General features: G+C 34.2%; 1 protein-coding gene and 1 long non-coding RNA gene across 2 annotated transcripts; both read left to right on the top strand.

Moving 5' to 3' along the window:
- Positions 1-8667: 8667 nt before the first annotated feature.
- LOC122275131 lies at positions 8668-10164 on the top strand. The gene is made up of 4 exons (XM_043084091.1): positions 8668-8784; positions 8876-9085; positions 9762-9854; positions 9948-10164. The coding sequence occupies exons 1-4, from the start codon at positions 8719-8721 to the stop codon at positions 9996-9998; spliced, it is 420 nt and encodes a 139-aa protein (XP_042940025.1). The 5' UTR covers positions 8668-8718; the 3' UTR covers positions 9999-10164.
- Positions 10165-13526: 3362 nt separating this feature from the next.
- LOC122275421 lies at positions 13527-15645 on the top strand. Its single transcript, XR_006228540.1, has 4 exons — positions 13527-13644; positions 13723-13787; positions 14875-14930; positions 15385-15645. It is a non-coding gene; the product is annotated as an uncharacterized LOC122275421 (long non-coding RNA).
- Positions 15646-16524: the final 879 nt, after the last annotated feature.

Here is a 16524-nt window from a genome sequence, read left to right as displayed (position 1 = left end):
TAAAGAAGAAGGACACGTGACATTTGGAGACAACTCGAAAGGGAAGATCGTGGGAATAGGTAAAATTGGTAATGAATCTTCTCTAATAATTGAAGATGTTCTACTTGTTGAAGGTTTAAAACATAATCTTTTGAGCATAAGTCAATTATGTGATAAAGGATTTACAGTTATTTTTAAAATGGATAAATGCATTATTTTGAATGATCATGATTGTAATATTTGTTTTATTGCTTTTAGAAACAATAATGTTTATACAATTGATTTTGAAGAAATTACCTCACAAGATGCTATTTGCTTGTCAGCTCAAAATGAAACTAGTTGGTTATGGCATAGAAGATTAGGTCATGCCAACATGGAACTTATTTCCAAACTTTCAAAAAATGATCTTGTGAGAGGTTTACCAAAAACATATTTTCTTAAAGACAAAATTTGTGATGCATGTCAATTTGGTAAACAAACAAAAACTTCTTTTAAAACTAAGAAACATATTTCCACTACTAGACCATTGCAACTGATACACATGGATCTTTTTGGACCAAATAGAGTTGCAAGTCTAGGAGGAAAATATTATGCATTTGTTATTGTTGATGATTTCTCTAGATATACTTGGGTCATCTTTCTTGCTCATAAAGATGAGGCACATAATGCCTTTACCAAGTTATGCAAGAGAATTCAAAATGAAAAGGGCTATACTATTTCAAGTATCCGAAGTGATAGGGGAAAAGAGTTTGTTAATAAAAATATTGAAACATTTTGTGATGAAAACGGTTTTATTCATAATTTTTCTGCTCCTCGAACTCCTCAACAAAATGGGGTAGTAGAGAGGAAAAATAGATCTCTTCAAGAGATGGCAAGAACAATGCTCAATGAGAACAACTTGCCTAGTTATTTTTGGGCCGAAGCGGTAAGTACTGCATGTTATGTTATAAATAGAGTTATGTTAAGGTCTAAATTAGATAAAACCCCCTATGAGTTTTGGAATGAGAAAAAGCCCAACATTGGTTACTTTCATGTATTTGGATGCAAATGTTTTATTTTGAATGACAGAGATAATTTAGGCAAGTTTGATGCAAAATCTGATGAAGGTATTTTTCTCGGGTATTCTACTAATAGTAAAGCTTATAGAGTATTCAACAAAAAGACTTTAACTGTACCAGAATCTATGCATGTAGTATTTGATGAATCTAATTCTCCACTCTCCAAGAAATCTATTGATGAAGAAACAGAAGGTATAAATAACACAGAAAGTCTCAATCTCAACAAAGAGAAAGCAATAGAGGAAGTTCAACATGCAGCCATCAGGAAAGATCATCAAAATTTAATACAAGATGCAACCAAACAGTGGAAATTTGTGAAAGATCATCCAGTGGAACAAATTTTGGGAGAACCTTCACAAGGTATAAGTACTCGATCATCTCTTAAAAATATTTGTAATCATACTACTTTTCTATCTCAAATTGAACCCAAAAATATTGATGACGCACTTCTTGATGAATCTTGGATTCTAGCTATGCAAGAAGAGTTGAATCAATTTGAAAGAAATGATGTTTGGACACTTGTTCCTAGACCCAAAAATTATACTATTATTGGAACAAAATGGGTTTTTAGAAACAAGAAAGATGAGTCTGGAGTCATTACTAGAAATAAGGCTCGACTTGTAGCCCAAGGTTTTAATCAAGAAGAAGGAATCGATTATGATGAGACATATGCACCTGTCGCAAGATTAGAAGCTATTCGAATGCTACTTGCATATGCTTGTTATAAAGATTTCAAACTTTTTCAAATGGATGTTAAAAGTGCTTTCTTAAATGGTTTTATAAATGAAGAGGTATATGTTGAGCAACCTCCAGGTTTTGAAAATCATATTTCCCCAAATCATGTTTTCAAACTCACAAAAGCACTATATGGACTTAAACAAGCTCCTAGAGCTTGGTACGAGAGACTCAGTGGTTTCTTGATTGAAAAAGGTTTTTCAAGAGGAAAAATCGACACAACTCTTTTCATTAAATATGAAAATGATGATATTCTTTTGATTCAGATTTATGTTGATGATATAATATTCGGTGCTACTAATGAAAATATGTGTCAAGTTTTTGCTAAGACTATGCAGGAAGAATTTGAGATGAGCATGATGGGTGAACTTACATTCTTTCTCGGATTGCAAATTAAGCAAGCAAAAAGTGGGACATTCATCAATCAATCAAAATATATTAAGGAATTACTGAAGAAGTTTGGGATGGAAAATGCTAAGGAAATTGGAACACCAATGAGCCCATCAACTAAACTTGATAAAGATGAATCCGGTAAGCCAGTTGACTCGAAGATATATCGAGGTATAATTGGTAGCTTATTATATTTAACAGCCAGTAGACCAGATATTATGTTTAGTGTGTGCTTATGTGCACGTTTTCAATCATCTCCAAAAGAATCACATTTAATTGCAGTTAAGCGCATTCTTAGATATCTTAGTGGTACAATTAACCTAGGGTTATGGTACCCTAAGCACACATCTTTCGATCTAATCAGCTACACAGATGCAGATTATGCTGGCTGTAAAATAGATCGAAAAAGCACTAGTGGAGCATGCCATTTCTTAGGTCATGCATTAGTTTCCTGGTTTAGTAAAAAACAAAATTCTGTTGCACTATCTACTGCTGAGGCAGAATATGTTGCTGCGGGTAGTTGTTGTGCTCAAGTTCTCTACATGAAGCAACAACTTGAAGATTTTAAACTCATGTATAATCACATTCCAATCAAATGTGATAATACAAGTGCTATAAATCTTTCAAAGAATCCAATACAACATTCTAGAACTAAGCATATTGAAATAAGGTATCATTTTCTTCGAGATCATGTGCAAAAAGGTGATATAATGTTAGAGTTCACAAACACACACGATCAGTTAGCAGATATTTTCACAAAACCTTTACCAGAAGATAGATTATGTATGATCAGAAGAGAAATAGGTATGATGCATGCTATGAATATCTCTTAAAAGATAGACCAGAATCAATAAAAATAGAGATAGATTTTTTTTAATACTTTTACATAAATTTGAGATTCTTAGCCTCATGTTTGAGACGCTCATTCTCTTCATACAATATTATGTCATTCTTATTCATGGGAACCGGCAAGCGGAATGAAGAATCTAATAAAGATTTCAACTGTTTATTCTTCTGCCGAATGATTCCTTCCCTTGTGTGAGCCTCTTGAACAATTTGTTGAAGTACAACAATTTGTTCTTTGAGCTTTTCAACTTCGTGATTTTTGGCTTGTAGCCGCTGAGAAAAAGCCACAATAGAGGAAGAGTAGCGAGTCCCAAGACTCACCAAGTCATAAATAGCATCAGAATCTGACTTATTAGTCAGATTATTATTTTCTTGCTGCAACATGGCACCAATGGTAGCTGCAGAAAGAACAGGAGGTTGAGATGCAGAATGCCTCATGGATGGATCTAGAGAAATGTTAGAAGAATGAGCCATTGAGAAAAGAATAGAAGGCTTAAAACGAGAATGCTGAAGGAATGCAGATGAGTTATAGAGATGAGATGAAAACTTGATGCGGATTGGATGAACTTCAGGACTGATTTTATAGAGATAGCATAAAGAATAAGACAAACTATTTTCTCTTCAAATCTTATTTAGTCAAAAGAAATACAAGATATGCTGGACACACATTGTCAAAAGTTTTCTTACTAAGCCAGCGAGATTAACAGTAGATTGTCCCTATTTTTCTAGTAAACGATGAACCTCTGCTGTTATCTGCCGATGTTGACGTTGTATCTGAACCCTTTCTCGTTCCAGCTCCTCTATTCGTGGTTGCAGATCATGAGCATACCAATCTGCAAATTTTTTCAACTCTTGGTTTTCTTGCTTTAGCCTTTTATTCTCACTATCCTTATTAGCAAGCTTCTGTCGTAACTCAGATATTTGCATATTAAGATGATCAATCTCACTCACCCTCGCCATTAACCTTCGAGACATGATCGTAACAGAGGCAGCATATTGATTACTGAGCATTCTTGATTCTGCAATAATCTCAGAATCAGCCTTACTAGAAAAACGGTTCACTGCTCCTATCATGGTATTGACGGCCTCAGGAGAGAAGATTGATGATTGATGCGTCAAGGGTTCCTGATTCAAGTCTGGAACATTAGTGGAAGAGAATTGCTCAGCCATTCTATCGTTGTGGAAAAACAGAACTCAGGTCAAGAAGTGATTATTTTTTTGGCATCCGATAGATGAAAATGATCATTTTTTTTATAGAAACTCTGAGCCTTCAATCCCGTTTGTCAACAACATCAGGCGATTGTTTAAATCTTCAGCCGTATTAAATTCATAGAGTTAGGCCTCGAGGCTTTGCAGCACTTGTCGGGTCACAGACGGCTCCATTTTTCAACTATCTACAGTGACTATTAAACGCATCGTTTTCTTCAGTCCATTTACTTGTTGCGGATCCTTTTTAATGATGCCAAAAGGGGGAGAAGTGTTAGACTAGAACATTAACATCGTTTGAATTGCTAAACTTATTATATATATTTGGAATTATATTTATACTTTTGCTTGAAAAACTAACGCACATTCTCAGGGGGAGCTTAAGTATTAATTCAGGTTTCAGGTTCTATCAAGTATTTGTCATCATCAAAAAGGGGGAGATTGTTGAACCCAAGATTTCAAGTTTTGTGTAATTATATATTTACACATGGATTTTGATGATAACAAATGAATTCAAAGAATAAAGAAGTCTCAAGTTCAAGTTGTTTACACAATGGAGTCAAGCACATCAAGGAAACAAGCATGAGCAAGAAGGGAACAAGTTCACATTAAAATTATAGAGTAATGTTGTAAATCTCTTCAAAATTCGAAATTAGGATTAATGCTCAAAATTAATATTTTATCATAAAGCATTAAAATACATTTTCCACATGTGCATGAATATTTTTGAAAATTAAATTTGAAAATTTTGAAAGATGATTGATTGTCATCTTTTGCATGTGCATGCCTTGATTAAAGGGTTGAACTTTGAAAATATTAAAGATGATTGATTGTCATCTTTTGCATGTGCATGCCTTGATTAAAGGGTTGAACTTTGAAAATATTAAAGATGATTGATTGTCATCTTTCACATGTGCATGTTTTATTTGAATATTTTCAAAAGTGATTGATGTTTTTTTAGACTTATACAAAAAGTAAAAGATTAGGTTTGAATTTTTTGAAAATGAAAGTATGCTCATTTTGTCATATGCCAAAAGTAAAAGATTAGGTTTGATTTTTTTGAAAAAGTGAATGATGTTGTCTTTGACAATTGAAAAAGAAGAACCTTTTATTTGAATTCTTTGAAAAAATGAATGATGTTGTCTTTGACAATTGAAAAAGAAGAACCTTTTATTTGAATTTTTTGAAAAAGTGAATGATGTTGTCTTTGACATGTGAATCTTTTTAAATTTGAATATGAAGTCTCATATGCCTATAAATAGATCATTTGAGAGCTTCACATTCACAACACCAAGAGCATACAACATTCATTCAAAGCTTTCATTCTCTCTTCTCTAAACATTGAGCCTTAATCCTTGTTCATTTTGAGAGATATAGTTTGCGCTGTATTGTTCTTATTTCACTCGTTGAGGAGTGTTTTCTGATAACCTATCCACTATCAGCTTTTGTATCAGAAAAAGGGTGTGTATAACCCTTGTGTGTGTAGAAAGTATTCTACACGGGGAATAGTTGAATCACCACGTGTAAGGTGATTGCAAGTGTAGAGGGTGTTCTACACGGATCCTTTGTAGCGGTGTTGTTCAAAGGTGTAATAGGTTTTTATCTCCACCTGAAGGAGGTTGAATAGTGAATTTGGGAATCTTCAAGGGGTAGCTTGAGGCGAGGACGTAGGCAGTGGGGCCGAACCTCGTTAACATACTGAGTTTGCTTCTCTCTTACCCTTACACTTTATATTTATTGTTATTTCATATTTTGTTTATATTTTATATTATATATTTGATTTATAATTGTTATTTTTTTTAATACAACTCAATTCACCCCCCCTCTTGTGTTAGTCATCTGGGCAACAAACTGTAAGAGCCCCAGCAACCCATTCCCTACTGACAATTATAAGATGTATTTTAGGGTTCAATATATACATATTTAAGATAGGCATATGGGAGCTGAATGGAATTGACTCAATTACAGTTACACTTCCCAAATTTGGAGAGCGATTGTAAGGCAATCCAAAATTATACAAGATATTGTATTGAAATAAGCAGGTTCTAATAGTATATAAAGACATAATTTAAAGTGAATGATTTGAAAAAAACAGAATTTAAAGATGGTTTCTATGAATATTGGTGATTCATAGAAACCATAAAGGGTAATAATAGAATAGATACAGTCTAATTTTGAAAGGTGAATAAAGAGTAACAAAAAAATTCTTCATAATATTGGTGATAGACAATGCAGTGGGATCATGCATGAAATTCCCAGCAATGCACACATATTCATCCATAATTTGGGGAGCAATATGGGTATCAGTTGGCTGGTAAATGACTGTATGTTGTATTGAGAATATCATCAATTTCAAATGGTATATAAAGAAAGAATATAAAGTGAAGTGAGAGAAACAAATAATAATGAAAGAGGATTCCAATCAAGTGATGATTAGTAGAATAGATAGAGAATAAAGAGTGGGATACATCTTGAAAGGTGAATAAACAATATAGTTGCATATACTCAAAATTTGAAGAGATGGAACATGGGAGATGCATGGCATTCCCTAAAATACTATGCCAAGAAAGAATTTGGAGAGCACTTACGAATAGAAAATTGAAATTATCGAAAAAGTTCTTTGAAATAATCCATATGTTAATAGTGAATAAAGAAAGAAGATAACGTGACATTGAGAGAACCAATTCAGAACTAAAGAGGAACGTATTGATTAATTTAGAATGGATCATAAAGAAATCAGCCCAGGATATATATCGCTGCTGAATTGTTGATAAATTGCTGGAAAAAAAAAGGACATTAAATGAAATGATAAAATTTCGTTAACTTTTAGCTACCATTAAAATAAAGAGAAACTGTGAGCGGGAAGTAGTACATATTTCACGCGGGCAAATTAAGCCCAAAAATTAACACAGGTTAGACAAAGAGAGAGAATATTATGTTTTATGATCTGAAGGCTGAATAAAGAAATAGAGTAACTATACCACAGGTTCTTAACATTGGTCAGGTTAACCAGTGTACGTAAATATCATCCCACAGATACACAATCAGAGTAAAGGTCCAACTTTCAGTAGAGTGGAGGGAAAGTGGGACAGAAAGGAGGTGATCTGGAAGGTTCCTTAGAGGAAGACAAGCTATTCAAGCACTCCAACGTGGGCTGTAACAAAGAACCAGGAATACACACCAGGTTAGTAATCCAACTTTCTAGCTTTGCAAATTCCCTCTCATACTCTTATTCACTTTGGAAACTGGATTTCTTGAGGCAAGTTAATGAAATCTGGTATCAGTATTTTTAAGAAGGCAGGTTCTTCATATAGTAATAGGAACACCTAATTTTTCATTATAGTTTGTGTGCTATTGTGGCTGGGGAAAAAACAGCCTTTGCTTGTAACAATGGAGTAGTATTACACTGTTGTGGTCATGAATCAAGCATGACCACACACCGATGCTCCAACTAGGTGAAGGACCAGGTTGAGTAGTGTTTTTTGGTTTAAAAAGCCTACATGTTTCTTAGCTCGTGGGAGGTAAAAAGGTTGAAGCTTTTTATTACGTACTCACCCATGCAAATCAACCTGAAGGTATCAGCCTTAAATTTAAGTGCTTAGCAGTACATTGAAAGACTTGGAAGTAGAAAGTCTGTCACTACCAGTAGGTGGTTTAAAGAACATTTTTTTGTGGCAGGCTAAAGGGGAAAAGGTTGGAATTTTTTGACATTTGGTATAAAACTGGGCATGAATAAAACCATGCTGGAAGTTAATCTACCAATAAGAATAAATGTTGCAATGCTTGAGTAATTTCACGTTTCACAATCAGAAATTTATCAATGATCTTGTAGAGTTTATGGTAAGGGATTTTGACAATAAACACCATTGCAGAAACTGCTTTGTTAATTCAGCTGTAACATAGTCTCAATTACTTGTGATTGAATACAGAATATACACAGTCTGATGCATTTTTCATTCATTGTCATAAGGTTCAGCACATATATTTCACACATATATTTTCAATGGTGAGATGGGTAAGAGGACGATGGCGCGGACCAGGTGGAATACATAGAGCAGGAGGCATACGTGTCCAACAACGTCCACTTTTGAGTGATATACAAGATAGGGAACACGAAGTACATTCGAACGATTCAACTCAACCACCAAATGTTGGTGGTGATGAGACAGTGGAAGCTATAGCAAATGAGGCTGAAAGGGTTGTGAGCACTGAACGTAAGTTGACAGATTCGAGCTAAGTAATTTCATAACGGTAGAATTTAAATTCCGCTTATTATCTTTTGTCATGAGAGACCTAATAGAGATAATGTTTTGCAATTTCAGATAATGAAGCTTTGCCAACTCGAAAACGTGGTCGGGGACCAGCAAAAGACACGCTTTTTGAACGCATTCGGAAATTTGGGAAAATACCTCTGAATATTAAGGATGGACAAAGAGGTCCATGTTATGAGAATTACAACATATTTTCTGGACGAGTGACAACGATTGTTAGACTTCATGCAAACATGCGCTATGCAAGCTGGAAACAAGTATCTAAAGAGGAGAAAGAGGAGCTAATTGACCGTGTTCGAGTATACAAGTTTTATTTATCTGTTTTGTCAGATCCTTTTTTAGTAAAACTATTATTGCTGCATGATATTTCACTAATGCATTGTTTCATAGGCTGACTTTATATTAGATTGGACACAAAGTTCCCATCGTGAGTGTGTGACAAATGCTCTCCATCGAAAATACAATGCATTCCACTACCTTCTACGCAAGCAATACTTGGGCTATTCATCACATGAAGCCGCACTTTCTGGCGGGACAACCTGGGTGGAGAAGCCCGTTTGGGAATACTTATGTGGATTGTGGTCGGGTGAACCATTTATGGTAAATATTAAATAGTAGTACATTATTTCTTTGTTAGTTGAAATGATGGTTTATTGAAGAATACGAAAGAAAATGCAGTAGGCAGAATTGTATAGATAAGATGAAGTAATGACTCAATCTTCAAAAATGCTCTATTTGCTAGTAATGTATTTAGAGTTATTTCTCTGTTAAAAGCTCAATTCATAGAGGGATGTTGTGATACTAGAGCAGCAGTAGGGCGTATTAGCAAATAGAGGAATGAATTAATGTTAGAAAATTTAATTGTTAAATGGTTTATATTAATGTATATAAATTTCTTTCTTTGTAATTCATCAGTCTGTTTTTATTACTAGAACAGCAGTATGTATCCTTCGTGATTTGAATGCTGAACTGATAACCATTTGCTACCATTATTTGTTCAACGTAATTTGCAATGTATAACAATTTCAGGCTTTGTTACAACATAAGCAGGTTATTAGTTTGATTTTATGCGTATACATTAAAGGATCTTGATTTTAACGACTAGATAGTGCAATGTATGAAAATTACTCTGTTTACTATACAACTTCTTGTCCTTTTAAGTACCACTTCTATTTAAACCACAATGGTTATCATTTCTTATTACTATGATAGTAGTAGGGAATTATTTATAGCATGATGATTTAAACATAACAGTGAAAATTCCTGGAAATTGCAGAAAATGTCACAGAGAAATAGCACAAATAGGAAAAAACAGCGAATCAACCATACAAGTGGCCGAAAGCCTTTCGTTAGGGTTATGGAGGAAACTGTAAGTTCTACCTAGTATCTTGCATCAATTTCAAAGTGTTCTTTCTTGCCTATGTGATTGCAGTACCTAACAAAGTCACCTTTGATGATAAAGAATGAACAAGCCCCGAACTTGGTAGCTTTTTACAAAGAAGTGCATTGGTAAAAAAAGAAAGGTGGATTTATCACCAACACTGCAGAACAAAATTATGTAAGTTTCCAAATCGCAAGCAGTATTTAATTTAAAACTTCAAAAATATTATATAATGGTGTGCATTATCTATGGATGTAGAATCTGATGCTTGAGCGGATGAATGAGACTGAGTTGGATGGGAACATGGATGAAACAGCTAATGCAGTGTACAAGGAGGTTTTAGGATATCGACCAGGTTATGCAACGGGTCTAGGCCACTCTGTTATACCTGAACCATCTCCTTCATTGCTGAACAATAGGAATTATCAACGCGTTGTTGAGGAGAACGAGAAGAACAAGAATGAAGCAAATTTGTACAAGAACCAGTTAGAAGCACTGAGATCTGATTTACTGGAATTCAAGAACCAATTTAAAGACTATGAGAAAGTGATGAACACTCGGATGTCTCGTTATGAGTCTCGGAGGGAGTCTCAGCACGAGACTCCAATTGATGCCTAGTCATCGCTAGTTTTCCAAAATCATCCCTGCTTTTGAAATGTTTTTTGAACTGCTGTTGATGGTTGATCAGACAGTAGATGGGGATGATTGTGGTGAGTTCCAACTTTTGTTGAGCAACTTAGGATGTGGCTTGGATTTTCAGTGATAGGAAAGTCATCTTCTACATCCTTTGCATATTGACAGGTGCATAATACATCCCTTTAATAACTTGTTCCCTGTTAATTCTCTTACTTAGCTTATTAGTAGCAGCTGTATGTTGTCCTGTGTGTGCAAGTGGTAGATCTGGAGCAGTTATTTATTAGCTAGCTTTCAAGATTTTCAAGATGGGGTTTGTTTTTGGGACTTTAAGATAGCATATTTTGTTTGTCAATATTTTTTGGCATTGGCTACCTAAGAACCAATCATTAAATGAGTTGCAGAAAATGGTAATATAGGTGGATAGTTACGGCAATTTTAAAGCTACTTCCTGCTGTAATTGCAATGTAGGAATTTCTGTGGAAACTTTATTAATACCATGATAGCAATGCTTTAGATAACATGATATTTTTATGCAGCAATGTTTGACTCAATTAGCAAAGGACTGAAAGGGACTACTGCTAGAGACAAAGGATTGCTGCATGCCCGAGACACTTCCAGAAATGTTCAAATACTTGCTTTTTGTGCCAAGACCACACCTGCTATTGTCCACTAACTTATCAAAGTATAAGTCAGTCTCTCTTGAATCTAGATGTATAAACTGCTTTCGAAAGTTGCCTAACTGTTGGAAATTTCTGTTTTAGGATGATATTTATATGGCTGATAGATCAGCTCTATATGGTTTATGTGGATCATGTTTAATGATAGCAGACGTAATATATAAAATGTGTGTATCTAGAAGTACTTTCCGCAGAAATTTGGAGTTGATAGAGTTTATATTGCTGATCAGATTTTATGATGATGGCATTTATGCAGTAGTGTTTATACAAGATCTGTTGTCTTTAAATTGTGTGAATTGATAACAGATCTTGGGGGTTTATTGGCCATCCATGCACATGCATACTGATCATTATGTGAATGGATTTGGCTAATATGTAAAGATAAATAATAATGTTGACTACAATGCAACCAAAATATAGATATAATGATAATTAGGATCGAGCAGGAGCGTTCTATACACGTCCAATGTTATAAGCCGCCCCACTGCAAGAGGGGATAAATTTACAACAAATTTATGTACGTACTGGGCTAATGCTTGTGATGCTGCCCCACTATAGTCGCAAATCTCAATTTCCTACGCCATCTAATTGTGGAAATTATTATACATTTTGGTCACTTTCCAGATTTTTGGTGATGCTGATTTGTGGAAAGAGACTTTTACCAGCAATATCCCATCCTCAATAAACATCTTATGGTTAATAAGCCTTCGTTCGAAAAATTTTGTGTTGAAGATGCATGTTTGCGGCAATAGATTTATATTAGCCTAAATCTGCATGACAATAGCTTATTAACAAAACAAGATTTTGTTGGAAATACACATTAATCATTACGCGGCTTTGCAGACTTTCTTGTTTAGTGACATAGTTGGATGGTCAATAAAATTATTTCCCACAAAAACCAGTTCCAAAAAAAAAAGTTTTAGTATGTTATCCATTGCCGTAATTGTATTAAAGCAGCAGTACCAAAATGTTAATAGAACCAATTTACAACAACCAATTCTCATTGCTAGCTGCTTGTTTTGATGATGAACCTTTGCGGGAATATAATTATATTGGCACAATGTACTGCCAATTTATTCTATACATAGCACTAAATATTTGTCGTATTCCACAATTAGTGACAGAATTTCTTAACGAAAAAAATATTTCTTTGCACTGTATCATCTTAGCAAGTAAGTATCTCATGCGACAATGTACTGCCAATATATTTTATACATGGCACTAACTATTTGTAGTATTCCACATCTACTGACAGAATATCTTAACGAAAAAAGTCTTTTTGTACAATGTATCATCTTAGCAAGTAAGTATCTCATGCGATAGTGAATGATCTAATAGGCTTATTCCTGGCAATTTTTTTTCTTATATGCAACAATTGGAGTTGCTGTAATAAGTCTACATTTGTGACAAATTACACTTTTGCCGAATTTGATAGTAAAATTGGAAGTTTATTATCTACAAACGTGCGACCATCAGTTTTTGTCAGTATTGGAGATATACGGCAATTTTCCTTGCTATTTGTGGCAAAATTCGTTGCGGGAAAATGCTGAATTTCTTGTAGTGGCTCTCGCTTCGTCCTTCACATGAGAGTTCCTGATGTGCCTCGTCAATAAATTTATGTTTTGCACCAACTAGCATCCACATTAGAATACAGATACACAACCTCTTTAGAAATTTTGCTAGTCTTTTCGTCTACGCCAATATTGTTGCATCTCTCTCTCTCTCTCTCTCTCTCTCTCTCTCTCTCTAAGTTTGCAATTGAAGCTTCAATGGCGACGAGATACTGAGTCGTCTCTCTTCATGTTTAGAATTCTGTCTCTTCCATTTGGAACCGATTGCAAGAACAAATCTCCAAAGTATTTACTCCTTTGACAATCCTCTCTACAAAGTATTTACTCCATTTCACCCGTCCATTTCATTGCAAAGTATGTTTCTTTTTTATTGAATTAATGTATATTGGGTTCAATTTTTGCAATTCAATATTCCTAATCTCTGTGTTGGAACCCTTGATTCTCTTCTCTCTCAGCGACGATATGGTGAAGGTAATTTATTTAAGATCTGGATACAATCTCGCATAACTTTTTTATTTAGATTTCAATATCTCTTAATTTGATTTGTGCAAGATACTCCTCTTTTTTTTCTTTTTTCTTTTTTTTTAATTTAAGATTCAAATTCTGAAATTTTCTTTTGTTATGAATTTATTATGTATTTTTTTGTTCATAGAATCTGTAACTTCTTAAGAGTAATATGTGGCAATTGGGTTGCAAATGTTGATATTGATATGATATTTAGATTTCTATTCATTCTAAAAAATGAATTTGGGAGTTAAACTACGGCAATGTGCAGTCGAACAGCTTTGTGGAAGGAGTGAATGAAAAATGAAATACAGACAACGTGTTCTTAGATTGATACTCATCTCTTCTCTATGCAAAGCACCCTCTTGGACAGAATGGTTGTATAATAAGGTTCTTTTTCTGAACCTTTTTGCTAATCATTTGGGTAGGAGAATCTTATTCTTATATGAGATTTAATATAATCTGTAGGTGATGTCAAACTTACTCTACTTTTATGGCATGTTTGGAGTGGTGACTGAATTATTGCTTAAGAGGTACTTTAGCAAGGTTTGCCTGTGCTTAAGTTTCCTCCATTGATCTTCATGTTTTGAGACTTTGGTTGGTAGATAACTGGATTTTAAATTGTAATGTTATATGCCTGAGTCTTTCCTTTGTTACAACACTCTGTTTATACCAAAGTCTCAACACGAATGCAAAACTCTATACAGATATGTTCAGAGTAACCTTTAAGCATATACATATACAAACTGTACTACAGGTAATGATATTGAAAACATATACTGATTTATTCAAGACAGAACCAACGAACCAAACAGATTTATGACTAAACCCTAATATGCAAACAGATCCAAATAATAATCAGGAATCGTATAACAACAAGATTAATAATCAAGAAGATAAAGAAATAAGCAAAATAAAGCAAGAAAGAAAGAACACAACCGATTTACGTGGTTCGACCCTAATGGTCTACGTCCACGGCAGGAATGGGCCTCAGAGCTTTATTGATATCAATATCCATCACAGAGAAGCCTCAGAAACGTTCTCAGATTACAGAGCACTCATTTACACTCAAGAAAATCAAAGATTTTCTTCCCAAACATGAACCCTAGTTTCCCCCTTCTCTTCACTCTCTCTCGGACCCCCCCTCTCTCAATCAGCCGAATACACAAATGAAATTAGGTTAAAGAATACAGCTGAAACGATGCATTTATATGGCATGACAGATGGCTCCACGTGGACAGATCCTACGGCTCAAACTTGGCCTCGGTTTGAAGTAGCTTACAGTCACGTGCTGGTCATGAGGCTTCACTAATCCAGAAGCTTCTTTACATCCATCCAAACGTAACACATAGAAATAAGAGAGGTCAGATTAATAAAGCATAATAATAAATGTAATTGCCATAACATTTACATAAATAATGGTGGTAAAAAGTTCATGGCAGTGCTCAAATATCAGAGTCAAATATAATTCAGACATGTAGAAAAGTCAGTCCTCCAACTTTTCCCATCTTTCCTTCCTTTTTTCTTTGAATAATCTATTTATTAATTGAAAGATGATTGATAATTGTGGTCAAATGGGCCCTTTGTCTGACTTCCATGACATTATGTTTCCTTCAACAGTCTTTGGAGGAGAGGCAGAGTTCCAACGTTTGGCAGTTTCTGGAAGTAATCAATGGGTAAATCTTGTTTTTAAGATGGTTTTGCTTTACTTTCCATAGTAAGGTTAAAATCCCTGGAATTTAGTACATAGGGCATGAATGTTTAATTTGAAATCCTTCTATGGTTGTGTTCAACCCTAGAGTGCATCCTCACATATTGTTTTATGGAAGAGGACGGGACCGTGCATCCTTAAATATCAATGCGCAGACTTTATGTATATTCTCACCCACTTAGTATATCTTAAATTCTTTATCTATCATAACTAATCAGTGTGAGGATTTGCTGTCCTCTAGAAAATGTGCTATTGATTATGTATGCATTGATTTTTTACTGCTTTATAGATGACTATCTTACATGGGGTTATCTTACCCTTGTGTTTTTATAATTGAATTTCCACATTGAAAAAACGCGATTCACACACATGCTAATGCCTAGAGATTTGGAATAACTCTATTTTTTTATGTCTAGCAGGAGACCTGACATTACAGAGGGATTGAGAAAACTACAATGTTGTTCTCTAATTTTTGTTGGAGATAACTCTCCATTTCACTTAGAGGCTCTCCACATGACTTCCAATCTAGATAGGCGATGTAGTGCATTCATTGAGGTATGCATCAGGTCTATCCCATCCTGTTTTATATTCATATATGGCTAGCGTGAGAATGAGCTTTATTTACTAGGGGGTGTGGGGAGCATATACTCTGAAAAATTTTAAGGATTGTATTTTCTAACTATTCTGGTTTTAATTTGTAGTAAATAAATGGCATGGAGAAACCAAGATAAAACAACTATTTATCTTGTGATTTTCATCTACTTAATTATCATCTACTTAAGAAAAAAATGAAAGTATGTAATTATTTATTATCTACTTAATTATGATTAACTGTCAAATTTTTGATGTTAGAAATTTTTTTTTTCTAAAAGCATTACGTTATTAATCAAAATTTTTTTCTTAATAAAAACAATATTAATTCTTAAAAATAATCGTATAATTAAATTAAACAAACGTGCTTTGCTGCACGTTGCTTTCACCTAGTGTGTGTATATATATATATATGAGTAATGTTATACACCACACCACTATCTCACTTGTATCTTATTATATATGATGTGGCGCATTTATTACCATTTGATAATAAAAAAAATATATAATAAATTATTATTTAATTATAATAAATATGACACATATTACTTAGTGAAATATAAATAAAATAATAATATGATATATAAAATTTTCCTATATAATAACATGTGTCGGAATTCATTTTAATTGAGTTAATATAACCAATAATGAGGTGGTGTTACGTGAAGGAAGGTTAGATAACGGGCGTAAGCCAGATGGCTTAAGCCCAACAAAGCTCGAAATTAACGATCCGTATTTTTGGTGGATTACTGGCTTAACAATATAAATATTTGTTGCAATGCATGCATTGTTTGGGAAGTTGGGGCCTGAGGGCCGGCCTGCCTCAGTAGAAGCTATATTTGTTAAGACTCCGGGCTGGCCTTCTTTTAAGATCTCAACATGGCCGTAGATAAAAACTTCAGCTATAGGCAAGAGTTCCACGTACGTTAGCAAATACAGTCCTCATGTATCCTCCAGAAAATTACTGT

Source organism: Carya illinoinensis, chromosome 9, assembly GCF_018687715.1.
Source record: "Carya illinoinensis cultivar Pawnee chromosome 9, C.illinoinensisPawnee_v1, whole genome shotgun sequence".
Lineage (NCBI taxonomy): Eukaryota > Viridiplantae > Streptophyta > Magnoliopsida > Fagales > Juglandaceae > Carya > Carya illinoinensis.
This window is presented reverse-complemented; position numbering and strand designations above follow the sequence as displayed.